Raw genomic sequence first — 17,500 nt, 5'->3', positions numbered from 1 at the left:
AGAGAGAGAGAGAGAGAGAGAGAGAGAGAGAGAGGGAAAGAGAGAGAGAGAGAGAGAGGGAGAAATAAAGAGAGAGAGAGAGAGAGAAGGTGGGAGAGAGAAAGAGAGAGAGACGGGGAGTGAGCGACAGAAAGAGAGAGAGAGAAATAAAGAAGGAGAGAGAGAGAGAGAGTTTGAGTTTTTATAAAACCTTTATTTTTTACTCAAATGTTAACATAAATAATGACACACTGCCTTTTCAGAAATGAAACAACAAATGTAATTCCTAAACAAAAATAAATACATAACATATACATTCAACTTATTTCATCAGGAAAAAATAATTTCCCCTCCTCTACAAAACAAAGCGCTCCTTCGTAGGCCCACTTCTCCTCAAATAATAGGAGATCTTTTACAGCTGAAAAGAACTCAAAATCTACTTTTATTCTTGCTTTCACTAATCCTTTAAAAACACATCTTACATCCTGCCATATATCTCTTATGTTTCCTACTCAGAAAAATTGACATCTTAGCTTGTCCCAAAATAAAATGTAACATTTGACATGTTCTTTTCTGTTGTTTACTATATTGGAACCCCAAAATAAAAACAGTGTTATTGAAAAACTCCCCTACAGCTTTAAACAGATTCCAGCATTTCCAATAGAGGTTTTATCCTCTCACACTCCATAAAACTGTGAAAAATTGTTTCTCTTATATTACAAAAAGGACATCCATCTCTAACATCTGAATTAATAACAGATACAAAAGCATTAACTGCAATGATGCCATGTAAAACCCTCCATTGCATATCACCAGTACCCTTTTGTAACGATGGTTTGTACAGTGCCCTCCATGCTGGCTTTACCTTGTCATCAATGCCCAATTTTACCCTCCATGGAGTGTCTTTTCTATTTTTCAATGTATCTTTATTCAACACCTTGACACACCCCCTATACAAGTCCTTCCCATTCACCTCATCCAAACCCACCTCCTCCAACCCTCTCAAATCCAGCAATAACGCCTTTCTTTCTGACTCTGGGATATTTGGTTTAATCCCTAGTCTTGGAAATGAGACGTCTTCATCTTGTACCTTCTTCTTGTGGCTACTAAGCATACCCCATTCTTCCGCTGACAGAGCCTTCCTACAGCTCCCCAGCATTTGTCCGACAATCCTTTCCGACCTCATCCCCAAATGTTCTGCCACCCGTCTTCCATCCATTAAGGCGGCCCCAGCCATGGCCATTAACTGTTTTAAGGTGATGATTTTCCCCTTCACCAGAATCTTGGAGATATGTGGAACAGCTGCAATTGTACAATCCAGTCTTGCCCCATACACCAGAGGTTCCTCCAACAGCCAATGCACTGACTCCGCTGAAGTTCGTCTGGACACCTTCATTATGCTCCACACTCTGAGAAGGCCTCTGTAAAACGGAGGTACTCCCTCCCTAGAAATCTGGCTACTATCAACCAGAAATAAAGCCTTCTTTAAACCTAATCCTCCAACCCGCTGTAATATAAGACCTGCCACCCCTCTCCACACCACATTTTCCGGTCCATAAAGCAATCTTTGAATAAACTGAAAGCGGAAAGCAGCAGCCCTACTAACAAGATGTACAAGACCTTGTCCCCCCTCCTCTTTTGACAAATATAAAACACTTTGTGGAACCCAGTGATATTTATCCCAAAAGAAATCCACAATAATTGCCTGCATCTTAGCCAGAAGGCCAGATGGTGGTTCTAAAACTGACAACCGATGCCACAGTGCAGAGGCAATCACATTGTTAACTATAATAGTACGCCCCCTATATGACATACGAGATAGTAACCAACGCCATCTCCTCATCCTCCCTTCCACCATTTCAACCACCCCACTCCAATTTTTTTCCATAGTCCCCTCATCTCCTAGGTACACTCCGAGATACTTAAAACCTCCCTTACACCATTCTAGCCCCCCTGGCAGAGCCATGATCCCTCCAGACCATTCTCCAATCTGTAAATCACAACTCTTTTCACAATTTACCTTTGCAGAGGATATTCCCCTAAAACGATCAACCATTAGACTCAAGCTATCCACCTCCGCTTGATTTTTCACTAACACAACTACATCATCAGCATAGGCTGAGAGACGAGAGGCTGACGAGGCTGAGAGACGAATATTGCCATATATATATATATACATACAAAAACCCGATAGAGTGAAAAGAAATTCCATTCGCTCTCACAATCACTCCTGCTTGACGACTCACTCCCAGCATGCACTCCGACGAGAGAGAGAGAGAGAGAGAGAGAGAGAGAGAGAGAGAGAGAGAGAGAGAGAGAGAGAGAGAGAGAGAGAGAGAGAGAGAGAGAGAGAGAGAGAGAGAGAGAGAGAGAGAGAGAGAGAGAGAGAGAGAGAGAGAGAGAGAGAAAGAGAGAGAGAGAGAGAGAGAGAGAGAGAGAGAGAGAGAGAGAGAGAGAGAGAGAGAGAGGAGGGAGGGAGGGCGAGAGAGAGAGAGAGGGAGAGAGAGAGGGGGGGGAATGATAGAGAGAGAAAGAGAGAGAGAGGGAGAGAGAGAGAGAGAGAGAGAGAGAGAGGGGGGAGAGAGAAAGAGAGAGAGAGAAGGGGGAGAGAGAAAGAGAGAGAGAGAGAAGGGGGAGAGAGAAAGAGAGAGAGATGGGGAGTGAGCGACAGAAAGAGAGAGAGAGAGAGAGAGAGAGAGAGAGAGAGAGAGGGAGAGAGAGCTAAGTCTTACTGTATCTCTCCTATCTAGCTCCTCTGTCCATGGGCCTCTAATACCCACTTATGCAAATACATGTATACACTCTCTTTTGTCTAGATACTGTGTGTGTGTGTGTGTGTTGGCTGTCTCTGTCTCTATTTAATCACATTATGGACTGCGATCAATCTGAGCACTCAGCAACGCTGCTATTGTCTGTCAGCCAGTTAGTTTACATTCAGATCTAAAGCAACAATACCATGAAATACATAAAGCAACGTTACTCTGAGAGATGTCAAGCATTAATAATCTAAAAGATGTTAAGCAACAATACTCTGAGAGATGTAAAGCATTAATACTCTAAGAGATGTTAAGCAACAACACTCTGATAGATGTAAAGCATTTATACTTTAAGAGATGTTAAGCATCAACACTCTGATAGATGTAAAGCATGAATACTCTAAGAGATGTTAAGCAACAACACTCTGATAGATGTAAAGCATTTATACTTTAAGAGATGTTAAGCAACAACACTCTGATAGATGTAAAGCATTAATACACTAAGAGATGTTAAGCAACAATACTCTGAGAGATGTAAAGCATTAATACTCTAAAATATGTTAAGCAACAACACTCTGATAGATGTAAAGCATTAATACTCTAAGAGATGTTAAGCAACAACACTCTGATAGATGTAAAGCATTAATACTCTAAGAGATGTTAAGCAACAACACTCTGATAGATGTAAAGCATTAATACTCTAAGAGATGTTAAGCAACAACACTCTGATAGATGTAAAGCATTTATACTTTAAGAGATGTTAAGCAACAACACTCTGATAGATGTAAAGCATTAATACACTAAGAGATGTTAAGCAACAACACTCTGATAGATGTAAAGCATTAATACTCTAAAAGATGTTAAGCAGCAACACTCTGATAGATGTAAAGCATTAATACTCTAAAAGATGTTAAGCAACAATACTCTGAGAGATGTAAAGCATTAATACTCTTAAGAGATGTTAAGCAACAATACTCTGAGAGATGTAAAGCATTAATACTCTAAGAGATGTTAAGCAACAACACTCTGAGAGATGTAAAGCATTAATACTCTAAGAGATGTTAAGCAGCAACACTCTGATAGATGTAAAGCATTAATACCCTGAGAGATGTTAAGCAACAACACTCTGATAGATGTAAAGCATGAATACTCTATATGTTAAGCAACAATACTCTGAGAGATGTAAAGCATTAATACTCTAAGAGATGTTAAGCAACAACACTCTGATAGATGTAAAGCATTAATACTCTAAAAGATGTTAAGCAGCAGCACTCTGATAGATGTAAAGCATTAATACTCTAAAAGATGTTAAGCAACAATACTCTGAGAGATGTAAAGCATTAATAGTCTTAAGAGATGTTAAGCAACAATACTCTGAGAGATGTAAAGCATTAATACTCTAAGAGATGTTAAGCAACAACACTCTGAGAGATGTAAAGCATTAATACTCTAAGAGATGTTAAGCAGCAACACTCTGATAGATGTAAAGCATTAATACCCTGAGAGATGTTAAGCAACAACACTCTGATAGATGTAAAGCATGAATACTCTATATGTTAAGCAACAATACTCTGAGAGATGTAAAGCATTAATACTCTAAGAGATGTTAAGCAGCAACACTCTGATAGATGTAAAGCATTAATACTCTAAAAGATGTTAAGCAACAATACTCTGAGAGATGTAAAGCATTAATACTCTAAAATATGTTAAGCAACAACACTCGGATAGATGTAAAGCATTAATACTCTAAGAGATGTTAAGCAACAACACTCTGATAGATGTAAAGCATTAATACTCTAAGAGATGTTAAGCAACAACACTCTGATAGATGTAAAGCATTAATACTCTAAGAGATGTTAAGCAACAACACTCTGATAGATGTAAAGCATTTATACTTTAAGAGATGTTAAGCAACAACACTCTGATAGATGTAAAGCATTAATACACTAAGAGATGTTAAGCAACAACACTCTGATAGATGTAAAGCATTAATACTCTAAAAGATGTTAAGCAGCAACACTCTGATAGATGTAAAGCATTAATACTCTAAAAGATGTAAAGCATTAATACTCTTAAGAGATGTTAAGCAACAATACTCTGAGAGATGTAAAGCATTAATACTCTAAGAGATGTTAAGCAGCAACACTCTGATAGATGTAAAGCATTAATACCCTGAGAGATGTTAAGCAACAACACTCTGATAGATGTAAAGCATTAATACCCTGAGAGATGTTAAGCAACAACACTCAGAGAGATGTAAAGCATTAATACCCTGAGAGATGTTAAACAACAACACTCTGATAGATGTAAAGCATTAATACCCTGAGAGATGTTAAGCAACAACACTCAGAAATATGTAAAGTAACAACAATACAATGCCTAAATAGATTCTCTGATGTCATAGAGACTGTGTTTTGAATAAAACATTAAAGTACCAATACATCATAGACAGACAGTGTGTGCATGCTTGCGTGTGTGTGTGCATGCATTTAGTTCTGGTCTCTAAACTCGCCTGTGGATCTCCAGAGTTAAGCAGTTGGCTGGTTGTGAAGGACAATCTGAGGGAACATCTGGAACACCCTGACTCACACAACTTCCCTCCGTTCTCCCCCTCTCCTCTCCGTCCTCCCCCTCTCCTCTCCCTCCTCCCCCTCTCCTCTCCCTCCTCCCCCTCTCCTCTCCCTCTCTCATCCTATCTCCATCTGTCTCCCCTCTCTCCTATAAACGCCTTAAAAACAAATCCACTTTCACAATTCATTGCTCGAAATTCGATTTTTGAGCATAGGCTTATTTATTTCTGGAAACAAAAAATTGTAAACAAACTAGTTACAATGCCTCCTAAAGAGGTGGTTGACATGGGGAAAAGAGGGGGGGTCTAGCTGGCTGGCTATTGGCTTGTGTGGATATATTAGTACATGGTGGTTATCTAGACTGAGGAAGGGGTGGAGCTGGGTCGGAGGGTCATTTCTACGTCTTTCTGTCGCTCTCTGCTGCTCGTATCAGCCAATCAGACCGAATATTGATGATGATGTAACTCAAGTATTATAATCAAATGTTATGGTGTTGAGGCATTACTGTTGATATTTAAACTAGGTCACGAGCCACATACTCGACCAGCGACAGCATCTCAAGCCATTCATGTTTGGATACCGGGTGTGTCAGTCTCCGTACCAGACAGACAGGGAAACAGGCGCAACCCGGGAGCGCTCAGGCTCTGGACAGCGCAGACCAACAGGCGCAACCCGGGAGCGCTCAGGCTCTGGACAGCGCAGACCAACAGGCGCAACCCGGGAGCGCTCAGGCTCTGGACAGCGCAGACCAACAGGCGCAACCCGGGAGCGCTCAGGCTCTGGACAGCGCAGACCAACAGGCGCAACCAATGGACAGGGTAGGGGGTGGTGAACTTGACGTCGTCACGACGACTTGAGGGCAGTGGGATTAGAACAACAACCACAAAAACTGTATACAAAAGAAACCTAAAAGAGCACTTGCCGAGTGGGAGGGCAAAGGGGCATGTGCTTGACACAGGTAGACTCCTGTCTGTGCACGTGTCGGTCCATATAGTCAACTACAGTATATAAGCCACATGCACGCAACATACAACAGCTCACCCATCCCTTAATGCAGCACTCTAAATAATGAATGAAGCAACTATTTATTTACTAATTTTTGTTTATGTTGCTATTGTTGTTGTATAGATCTCTTATTTCTCCTTCCTACACCATTCATTACTACATGTATATGTAATTAGATGGGCCCATGACATTGTTTATTAAGATGGGTCTATGACATTGTTTATTAAGATGGGTCTATGACATTGTTTATTAAGAGAGGTCTATGACATTGTTTATTAAGATGGGTCTATATCATTGTTTATTAAGATGGGTCTATGACATTGTTTATTAAGATGGGTCTATGACATTGTTTATTAAGATGGGTCTATGACATTGTTTATTAAGAGAGGTCTATGACATTGTTTATTAAGATGGGTCTATGTCATTGTTTATTAAGATAGGTCTATGACATTGTTTATTAAGATGGGTCTATGACATTGTTTATTAAGATGGGTCTATGACATTGTTTATTAAGATGGGTCTATGACATTGTTTATTAAGAGAGGTCTATGACATTGTTTATTAAGATGGGTCTATGACATTGTTTATTAAGAGGGTCTATGACATTGTTTATTAAGATGGGTCTATGACATTGTTTATTAAGATGGGTCTATGACATTGTTTATTAAGATGGGTCTATGACATTGTTTATTAAGAGAGGTCTATGACATTGTTTATTAAGATGGGTCTATGACATTGTTTATTAAGATGGGTCTATGACATTGTTTATTAAGATGGGTCTATGACATTGTTTATTAAGAGAGGTCTATGACATTGTTTATTAAGATGGGTCTATGACATTGTTTATTAAGATGGGTCTATGACATTGTTTATTAAGATGGGTCTATGACATTGTTTATTAAGATGGGTCTATGACATTGTTTATTAAGATGGGTCTATGACATTGTTTATTAAGATGGGTCTATGACATTGTTTATTAAGATGGGTCTATGACATTGTTTATTAAGATGGGTCTATGACATTGTTTATTAAGAGAGGTCTATGACATTGTTTATTAAGATGGGTCTATAACATTGTTTATTAAGATGGGTCTATGACATTGTTTATTAAGATGGGTCTATGACATTGTTTATTAAGATGGGTCTATGACATTGTTTATTAAGATGGGTCTATGACATTGTTTATTAAGATGGGTCTATGACATTGTTTATTAAGAGGGTCTATGACATTGTTTATTAAGATGGGTCTATGACATTGTTTATTAAGAGAGGTCTATGACATTGTTTATTAAGATGGGTCTATGACATTGTTTATTAAGATGGGTCTATGACATTGTTTATTAAGATGGGTCTATGACATTGTTTATTAAGATGGGTCTATGACATTGTTTATTAAGATGGGTCTATGACATTGTTTATTAAGAGAGGTCTATGACATTGTTTATTAAGATGGGTCTATAACATTGTTTATTAAGATGGGTCTATAACATTGTTTATTAAGATGGGTCTATGACATTGTTTATTAAGAGAGGTCTATGACATTGTTTATTAAGATGGGTCTATAACATTGTTTATTAAGATGGGTCTATAACATTGTTTATTAAGATGGGTCTATAACATTGTTTATTAAGAGAGGTCTATGACATTGTTTATTAAGATGGGTCTATGACATTGTTTATTAAGATGGGTCTATGACATTGTTTATTAAGATGGGTCTATGACATTGTTTATTAAGATGGGTCTATGACATTGTTTATTAAGAGAGGTCTATGACATTGTTTATTAAGATGGGTCTATGACATTGTTTATTAAGATGGGTCTATGACATTGTTTATTAAGATGGGTCTATGACATTGTTTATTAAGATGGGTCTATGACATTGTTTATTAAGATGGGTCTATGACATTGTTTATTAAGAGAGGTCTATGACATTGTTTATTAAGATGGGTCTATGACATTGTTTATTAAGATGGGTCTATGACATTGTTTATTAAGATGGGTCTATGACATTGTTTATTAAGATGGGTCTATGACATTGTTTATTAAGATAGGTCTATAACATTGTTTATTAAGATGGGTCTATGACATTGTTTATTAAGAGAGGTCTATGACATTGTTTATTAAGATGGGTCTATGACATTGTTTATTAAGATGGGTCTATGACATTGTTTATTAAGATGGGTCTATGACATTGTTTATTAAGATGGGTCTATGACATTGTTTATTAAGATGGGTCTATGACATTGTTTATTAAGATGGGTCTATAACATTGTTTATTAAGATGGGTCTATAACATTGTTTATTAAGAGAGGTCTATGACATTGTTTATTAAGATGGGTCAATGACATTGTTTATTAAGATGGGTCTATGACATTGTTTATTAAGATGGGTCTATGACATTGTTTATTAAGATGGGTCAATGACATTGTTTATTAAGATGGGTCTATGACATTGTTTATTAAGATGGGTCTATGACATTGTTTATTAAGATGGGTCTATAACATTGTTTATTTGTGTGCGTGTGTGTGTGTGTGTGTGTGTGTGTGTGTGTGAGCGTGTGGAGTGGTTGTGCATGCTCACAGATGTACAGTAGGATCTAAATATAATCACCCTTTTGCAGGAGAACTTTCAAACGTGTAGTGTATTTGAGGTTTGTGTGTGTGTTTATTGTGTGTGTGTGACATGTGTTTATTGTGTGTGTGTGACATTGTGTATTGTGTGTGTGTGTGACATTGTTTATTGTGTGTGTGTGTGACATTGTGTGTGTGTGTGTGTGTGTGTGTTTTGAAAGACCAGCACTTGGCAACAGTACCATTCATTCATAATCAGGGTTTGAGGATTAAATGTGATTACATTCAGAGAGACTAAATTAGCTTTTTAATGTTCTAGTCTTCTATTTCTACAGTGAGGGAGGGAAGAATGAGAGGAAATGAAAGAGTGCTGGATGGACAGATCACAATGGAAGAGAGTTAGTTCTCAACAAACAGTGACATCTAATCATAACAAAAGCATGTGACCTACCCAAGAACAACTCCAAACCTTAGTTACAGACATAGAGATGGATAGACAACTAATATTTGTATCTGTGCCATTATATAGCATCTGTGTCAGCATTAGCAGCACTTTTCTCCATTTTGAAGATAGTACATTTTTCTTCCCGATTGGCTGATCCTGATGTCTCCGGTGGACATGACTCCAACAGGGTCACCAGGAGGGATCAGCCAATGAAGTTGGAAGTCCCACCCAGTTGACTACATTAAAATAGTGGAAGTCCTCAATGGTGCTACCCAATGTAATACGGCCCATTTCTATCATTCTCTATGGTTACAGGATGTAATGGCACCCTAGTCCCTAAAGTGCACTTTTTTGGGACACAAACATGGCTGTTTATAGACTAGCCAAAGCACCTGGAATGATACTGATGATGAAAGAAGCACTTTTTTTATCTCCTCCTCTCCTCTACCCTCTCTTCTCCTCTCCACTTTCCTCTTCTCTTCTCCTCTATGCTCTCTACGTTCCTCTTCTCCTCCATCCTCTCCACTTTCCTCTTCTCCTCTCCTCATCCTCTCTTCTCAACAAACAGTGACCTCTAATCATCTCCACTTTCCTCTGCTCTTCTCCTCTCCTCCATCCTCTCTACATTCCTAGAGATCTAGACCTCTATCTCCCTCTCCTCTCCTCTCCTCTCCTCTCCTCTCCTCCTCCTCTCCTCTCCTCTCCTCTCCTCTCCTCTCCCCTCCCCTCTCCTCCCCTCCATCCTTTCTACTTTCCTCTTCTCCTTTCCTCTCCTCTCCTCCTCTCCTCTCCCCTCCTCTCCTTTCCTCCATCCCCTCCACCTCCTCTCCTCTCCTCCATCCTCTCCACTTTCCTCTTCTCTCCCCTCCTCCTCACCATCCTCTCCACTTTCCTCTTCTCCTCTCCTCTTCCTTACTCTCCTCCATCCTCTCCAATTGGCTCCTATCCCCTCCTCTCCTTCATCCTCCTCTCCACTCCCCTCTTCTCCTCCATCCTCTCCACTTTCCTCTTCTCTTCTCCTCCATCCTCTCCACTTTCCTCTTCTCTTCTCCTCTCCTCTCCACTTTCCTCTTATACTTTCCTTTCCTTCATCCTCTCCACTTTCCTCCTCTCACCTCCCCTTCATCCTCTCCACTTTCCTCCTCTCACCTCCCCTCCATCCTCTCCACTTTCCTCCTCTCCTCCCCTCCCCTCCTCTATTACTCTCCACTTTCCTCCTCTCCTCTCCCCTCCCCTCCTTCATCCTTTCCAGTTTTTCTCTCCATTTTCCTTCTCTCCTCCATCTTCTCCCCTCATCTTCCCTTCCCCCACATCCTCTCCACTCCTCCCTACATCCTATCCTCCATCAGTGTGATTTATTTCTTCAGGTCATTCTATCATTATAATGATCTAAAGTACATTAGGAGGAATTATCACTCTCATCTGCCAAGTCACACACTTTTGGGTGTGTACGTCTGTACATTCACACGCACACACACAAATACAGACAGACATACAGACACACAGACAGACAGTCTTAATAGAGCCACCCATCCGCATGTATCCGTTAGCTTGCTACTGCTAAGTGCCTCCCTCTCTCTTCTCCTTCACCTCCTCATATCCTCCCTCTCTCTTCTCCTTCTCCTCCTCATATCATCCCTCTCTCTTCTCCTTCTCCTCCTCATATCATCCCTCTCTCTTCTCCTCCACCTCCTCATATCCTCCCTCTCTGTTCCCCTCCTCCTCCCTCTCTGTTCCCCTCCTCATCTGTTCCTCCCTCTCTCTTCCCCTCCTCATATCCTCCCTCTCTGTTCCCCTACTCCTCATCTCCTCCCTCTCTCTTCTCCCCTCCTCCTCTGTTCCTCCCTCTCTCTTCCCCTCCTCATATCCTCCCTCTCTGTTCCCCTACTCCTCATCTCCTCCCTCTCTCTTCTTCTCCTCCTCCTCATATTCTCCCTCTCTGTTCCCCTCCTCCCTCTCGTCCCCTCCTCCTCATCTTCTCCCTCTCTCTTCCCCTCCTCCCCATCTCCTCCCTCTCTCTTCCTCTCCTCCTCATCTCCTCCCTCTCGTCCCCTCCTCCTCCTCTCTTCCCTCTCTCTTCCCCTTATCCCCATCTCTTCCCTCTCTCTACCCCTCCTCCCCATCTCCTCCCTCTCTCTTCCTCTCCTCCTCATCTCCTCCCTCTCGTCCCCTCCTCCTCATCTCTTCCCTCTCTCTTCTTCTCCTCCTCCTTATCCTCCCTCTCTGTTCCCCTCCTCTATTCTCCCTCTCTGTTCCCCTCCTCCCTCTCGTCCCCTCCTCCTCATCTCCTCCCTCTTCTGTGGCCCGAACTAGGCAGAGTTCAGGTCTGAATGGTTCACTTTTCCAATAGCATGACAGATTACACTCCATTCAGCCTAGTCCTCCCTCCTCTCCCCCTCTCTCTTTCTCTCTCTACCCCCCTCTCTCCCTTCCTCACACTCCTCCTTACCTCTATCTCTCTGACTGTCTCTCTCTCTCTTTTGTCCCACCACAGTATTTCTCTTGAATCCTGAGCCTGTGTGTGTGTGTGTGTGTGTGTGTGTGTGTGTGTGTGTGTGTGTGTGTGTGTGTGTGTGTGTGTGTGTGTGTGTGTGTGTGTGTGTGTGTGTGTGTGTGTGTGTGTGTGTGTGTGTGTGTGTGTGTGTGTGTGTGTGTGTGTGTGTGTGTGTGTTGCCTTGCGTTGCAGTTGACTGCTCAGCCGTAGAGATGAGGATATGTCTGAGACGAGACTGACTGACTGGCACACAGCTTAGGCTGCCACTAGGAATACTAACACACACACAACCGCTCCGTCTGTAAAGGTATGACACTAATCACTCCGTCTGTAAAGATATAAAACGAATCACTCCGTCTGTAAAGCTATGAAACGAATCACTCCGTCTGTAAAGATATGAAATGAATCACTCCGTCTGTAAAGATATGAAATGAATCACTCCGTCTGTAAAGATATGAAACGAATCACGCAGTCTGTAGAGATATGAAACAAATCACTCCGTCTGTAAAGATATGAAACTAATCACTCCGTCTGTAAAGATATGAAACCAATCATTCCGTCTGTAAAGATATGGAACTAATCACTCCGTCTGTAGAGATATGAAACAAATCACTCCGTCTGTAAAGATATTTAACTAATCACTCCATCTGTAAAGACATAGAACTAATCACTCCATCTGTAAAGATATTTAACTAATCACTCCGTCTGTAAAGATATTAAACTAATCACTCCATCTGTAAAGACATAGAACTAATCACTCTGTCTGTAAAGATATTTAACTAATCACTCCGTCTGTAAAGATATGTAACTAATCATTCTGTCTGTAAAGATATTTAACTAATCACTCCATCTGTAAAGATATTTAACTAATCACTCCGTCTGTAAAGATATGTAACTAATCACTCCATCTGTAAAGATATGGAACTAATCACTCCGTCTGTAAAGATATGTAACTAATCACTCCGTCTGTAAAGATATGTAACTAATCACTCCGTCTGTAAAGATATGAAACTAATCACTCCATCTGTAAAGATATGAAACTAATCACTCCGTCTGTAAAGATATGAAACTAATCACTCCGTCTGTAAAGATATGAAACTAATCACTCCGTCTGTAAAGATATGAAACTAATCACTCTGTTTGTAACGATATGAAACTAATCACTCTGTTTGTAAAGATATGAAACTAATCACTCTGTCTGTAAAGATATGAAACTAATCACTCTGTCTGTAAAGATATGAAACTAATCACTCTGTTTGTAACGATATGAAACTAATCACTCCGTCTGTAAAGATATGAAACTAATCACTCTGTCTGTAAAGATATGAAACTAATCACTCTGTTTGTAAAGATATGAAACTAATCACTCCGTCTGTAAAGATATGAAACTAATCACTCCGTCTGTAAAGATATGAAACTAATCACTCCGTCTGTAAAGATATGAAACTAATCACTCCGTCTGTAAAGATATGAAACTAATCACTCAGTCTGTAAAGATATGAAACTAATCACTCCGTCTGTAAAGATATGAAACTAATCACTCCGTCTGTAAAGATATGAAACTAATCACTCCATCTGTAAAGATATGAAACTAATCACTCCATCTGTAAAGATATGAAACTAATCACTCCATCTGTAAAGATATGAAACTAATCACTCCATCTGTAAAGATATGAAACTAATCACTCCATCTGTAAAGATATGAAACTAATCACTCCATCTGTAAAGATATGAAACTAATCACTCTGTCTGTAAAGATATGAAACTAATCACTCCGTCTGTAAAGATATGAAACTAATCACTCCATCTGTAAAGATATGAAACTAATCACTCTGTTTGTAACGATATGAAACTAATCACTCTGTTTGTAACGATATGAAACTAATCACTACGTCTGTAAAGATATGAAACTAATCACTCTGTTTGTAAAGATATGAAACTAATCACTCTGTTTGTAACGATATGAAACTAATCACTACGTCTGTAAAGATATGAAACTAATCACTCTGTTTGTAAAGATATGAAACTAATCACTCTGTTTGTAAAGATATGAAACTAATCACTCCGTCTGTAAAGATATGAAACTAATCACTCCGTCTGTAAAGATATGAAACTAATCACTCTGTTTGTAAAGATATGAAACTAATCACTCTGTTTGTAAAGATATGAAACTAATCACTACGTCTGTAAAGATATGAAACTAATCACTCTGTTTGTAACGATATGAAACTAATCACTCTGTTTGTAACGATATGAAACTAATCACTCTCAGTGGTTCTAGGTCCTCCAGTAAAAGGTTCCTATACCTTAGCTCTGAATGTTCCTAGGTCCCATCTTAGCTCTGAGTGGTTCTTGGTCCTACATTGTCTCTGAGTGGTTCTAGGTCCTACCTTAACTCTGAGTGGTTCTAGGTCATTCATTGGCCCTGAGTGGTTCTAAGTCTTACCTTAGCTCTGAGTGGTTCTAGATCCTACCTTAACTCTGAGTGGTTCTAGGTCATTCATTGGCCCTGAGTGGTTCTAAGTCCTACCTTAGCTCTGAGTGGTTCTAGGTCCTACCTTAGCTCTGAGTGGTTCTAGGTCCTACCTTAACTCTGAGTGGTTCTAGGTCCTCCAGTAGTGATATAAAAGGTATTTCCAGGAAGGAGGACAGGAAGTCGATGTGGATGAGCTCCTCTGGTGAACGAGGGAAGGCCAGGACACCTGTCACCCCTCGCACAACCAGCTCCTGACACACACACCTGGACAGGGAGACAGGGTCGCCACCAGACGGGGACCGAGACACCACCTCCAGACAGGGAAGGGAGAGAGAGTCTGACATTACACCCTTTTCCCTACAAGCACCCTATCCCATATACAAGTGTAGGGAATAGGGTGTCATTTCAGACACAATCTAACTGACTGAATGGCTAGTTGCCAGTTGAATTAATTAATTATGGATGGATGATCCACATGAGAGCATTTCAGAGACATTAACTCTTTCATGAACGAACTAATGAATGAATTAATTAACCTGTTACCTCCAGGGTGAGGTTGTAGGGCAGAAGAGGCGGGTTGCCTTCTCCAGCCCGGTGCTTCAGGCTGGTCAAGGCTCTGTTCAGAGCGTTATGTACCCTGGCTGGTTGTCTGGTGGGAAGCAGAGCACCGAGACGAACCGTGTGTCCTATCCGAGCCAGGATGTGACATGGCTGGGGGTGGGAGAGGCACGGATCGGGATGGAAAACGAAGCCATGGAGGAAGACCAACAGCGGGATAAATCTCCCAGTGAAAAAAGGAGATGGGCGAATTCTTATGGGTATAAAGTAGTTGCACATCCATCGACCAAGTAGATACAAATACTCCATTGTGTTGCTTCGAAAGAAAATCGAGGAAAGGAGAGGAGAGAAGACGAGAAAGCATCTCTCGTTTTCTTTTTCTCACTCGTGGCTTGTCTTGGGAGTTGTTTTGTTTTTAATACTGAAGTCCAGCTGATGTTGTTGTTTTCTCTCTTTAAGTTTAAACAAACAAAGAAAAGATACGCTGTAAATATTATATAATAAAGGAAGAAAGGACACGCTGTAAATATTATATAATAAAGGAAGAGAGGATAAACGTCCGCACGTCAGAAAAACATAATTTTCTCTCTTTCCCCGTCTTTTTTCCCGTTTCCCCCGCTTTCCTTGGACTTGATATTTTCCTGCATTACGCTGGTATTCCAATCCGGTTGCTGCCTCTGTTTCTTTTTCTAAGTTAGGCTACTCATAAATAAATAATAAGGAAGGCAGAGGAACGCTTGATATCGACGGAGGACGAGAGGGGAGCGCGTGCAACTGAGAACAGTCGCCCCCGTGACTTCGCGAGTTGAAGACAGACCAGCTGCCCGCGCGCACGCGCGTGAGTGTTTGCGTGGCAGAACAACCACATGAGATTTCTATCAGCGCTGTTATCTTCCCATTCGAAATGACAACACCACTTTTTGCTCCGGTATTTGATGTTCACCACGTTTCATCTTGATGTCGATACTAGCCTGCTGTTTTAGCCTGCAGCTTGCCGTCAAGCCCATTCAGTGCATTTTAGCCAATGAACCATTAAGTTCAGCATTCAATTTAATCCCCTTCACATTTTCACCCTCCTAATTCAGATTCTAAATCCACACAAAGTCTTTGATGTTTCATTCGGAAAATAGTCTACTGACTGATAAGGATTGTCCCCAATTCATTCAGGCTTTTTTCATTGGGCAAGTAGGGAGGGAAAAGGAAAAGGAGTAGTGCACTGCATAGGGAACAGGGTACCAGAAAGGAAGAAAGGAAAAGGAGAAAGAGAAAAGGAGGGAGGGATGAGGAAGGGATAGAGGGAGGGAAAGAGGGAAGGAGGGAGGGATGGAGAAAGGGATAGAGGGGGGTAAAGAGGGAAGGAGGGATGAGGCAGGGAGGAAGGGAGCGGAGAAAAAGTCATTTCCAGATGATAACGGATGGACACATAGTTGTGTTCTATCTGGTGGGTGCTGTCCAAGGTGCTGAAAGCCCCTGTTGCAGCCACAGTTTCAAATCAAATATTATTCGTCACATGCGTCGAATACAACAGGTAGACCTTACAGTGAAATGCTTACTTACGAGATCTTAATCAACAATGCAGTTTTAAGAAAAATACCTAAAAAAAACAAGACATAAAAGTAACAAATAATTAAAGAGCAGCAGTAAAATAACAATAGCAAGGCTATATACAGAGGGTACGCACCAGTTAGTCGAGGTAATTGAGGAAATATATACATGTGGGTAGAGTTATTAAAGTGACTTATGCATAGATAATATCAGGGCAATGAAAGTAGTCTGGGTAGCCATTTGATTAGATGTTCAGTATTCTTATGGCTTGGGGGTAGAAGCTGTTCGGAAGCCTCTTGGACCTTGACTTGGCGCTCCAGTACCACTTGTCGTGCAGGTAGCAGAGACAACAGTCTATGAATAGGGTGGCTGGAGTCTATGACTAGGGTGGCTGGAGTCTATGGCTAGGGTGGCTGGAGTCTATGACTAGGGTGGCTGGAGTCTATGACTAGGGTGGCTGGAGTCTATGGCTAGGGTGGCTGGAGTCTATGACTAGGGTGGCTGGAGTCTATGACTAGGGTGGCTGGAGTCTATGGCTAGGGTGGCTGGAGTCTATGACTAGGGTGGCTGGAGTCTATGACTAGGGTGGCTGGAGTCTATGACTAGGGTGGCTGGAGTCTATGACTAGGGTGGCTGGAGTCTATGACTAGGGTGGCTGGAGTCTATGAATAGGGTGGCTGGAGTCTATGACTAGGGTGGCTGGAGTCTATGACTAGGGTGGCTGGAGTCTATGACTAGGGTGGCTGGAGTCTATGACTAGGGTGGCTGGAGTCTATGACTAGGGTGGCTGGAGTCTATGACTAGGGTGGCTGGAGTCTATGAATAGGGTGGCTGGAGTCTATGACTAGGGTGGCTGGAGTCTATGACTAGGGTGGCTGGAGTCTATGACTAGGGTGGCTGGAGTCTATGGCTAGGGTGGCTGGAGTCTATGACTAGGGTGGCTGGAGTCTATGACTAGGGTGGCTGGAGTCTATGACTAGGGTGGCTGGAGTCTATGACTAGGGTGGCTGGAGTCTATGACTAGGGTGGCTGGAGTCTATGGCTAGGGTGGCTGGAGTCTATGGCTAGGGTGGCTGGAGTCTATGGCTAGGGTTGCTAGAGTC

The 17,500-nt window shown here is 41.3% G+C and overlaps 1 protein-coding gene across 1 annotated transcript in view; it reads right to left on the bottom strand.

Moving 5' to 3' along the window:
- The window catches only part of LOC127913774 (glutamate receptor ionotropic, NMDA 3B-like), a 59,502-nt gene extending 43,877 nt beyond the window's left edge, over positions 1-15,625 (bottom strand). The window contains 2 exon segments of the mRNA XM_052487031.1: positions 14,405-14,605; positions 14,838-15,625. Of these exon segments, the coding sequence (XP_052342991.1) occupies positions 14,405-14,605; positions 14,838-15,161 (525 nt within the window). The 5' untranslated portion in view covers positions 15,162-15,625.
- Between the last annotated feature and the right edge of the window lie 1,875 nt (positions 15,626-17,500).

Source organism: Oncorhynchus keta, chromosome 30, assembly GCF_023373465.1.
Source record: "Oncorhynchus keta strain PuntledgeMale-10-30-2019 chromosome 30, Oket_V2, whole genome shotgun sequence".
In the NCBI taxonomy this organism is placed as follows: Eukaryota; Metazoa; Chordata; class Actinopteri; order Salmoniformes; family Salmonidae; genus Oncorhynchus; species Oncorhynchus keta.
The sequence above is the reverse complement of the archived record's forward strand: the minus strand, read 5'-3'. Positions and strand labels throughout refer to the sequence as shown.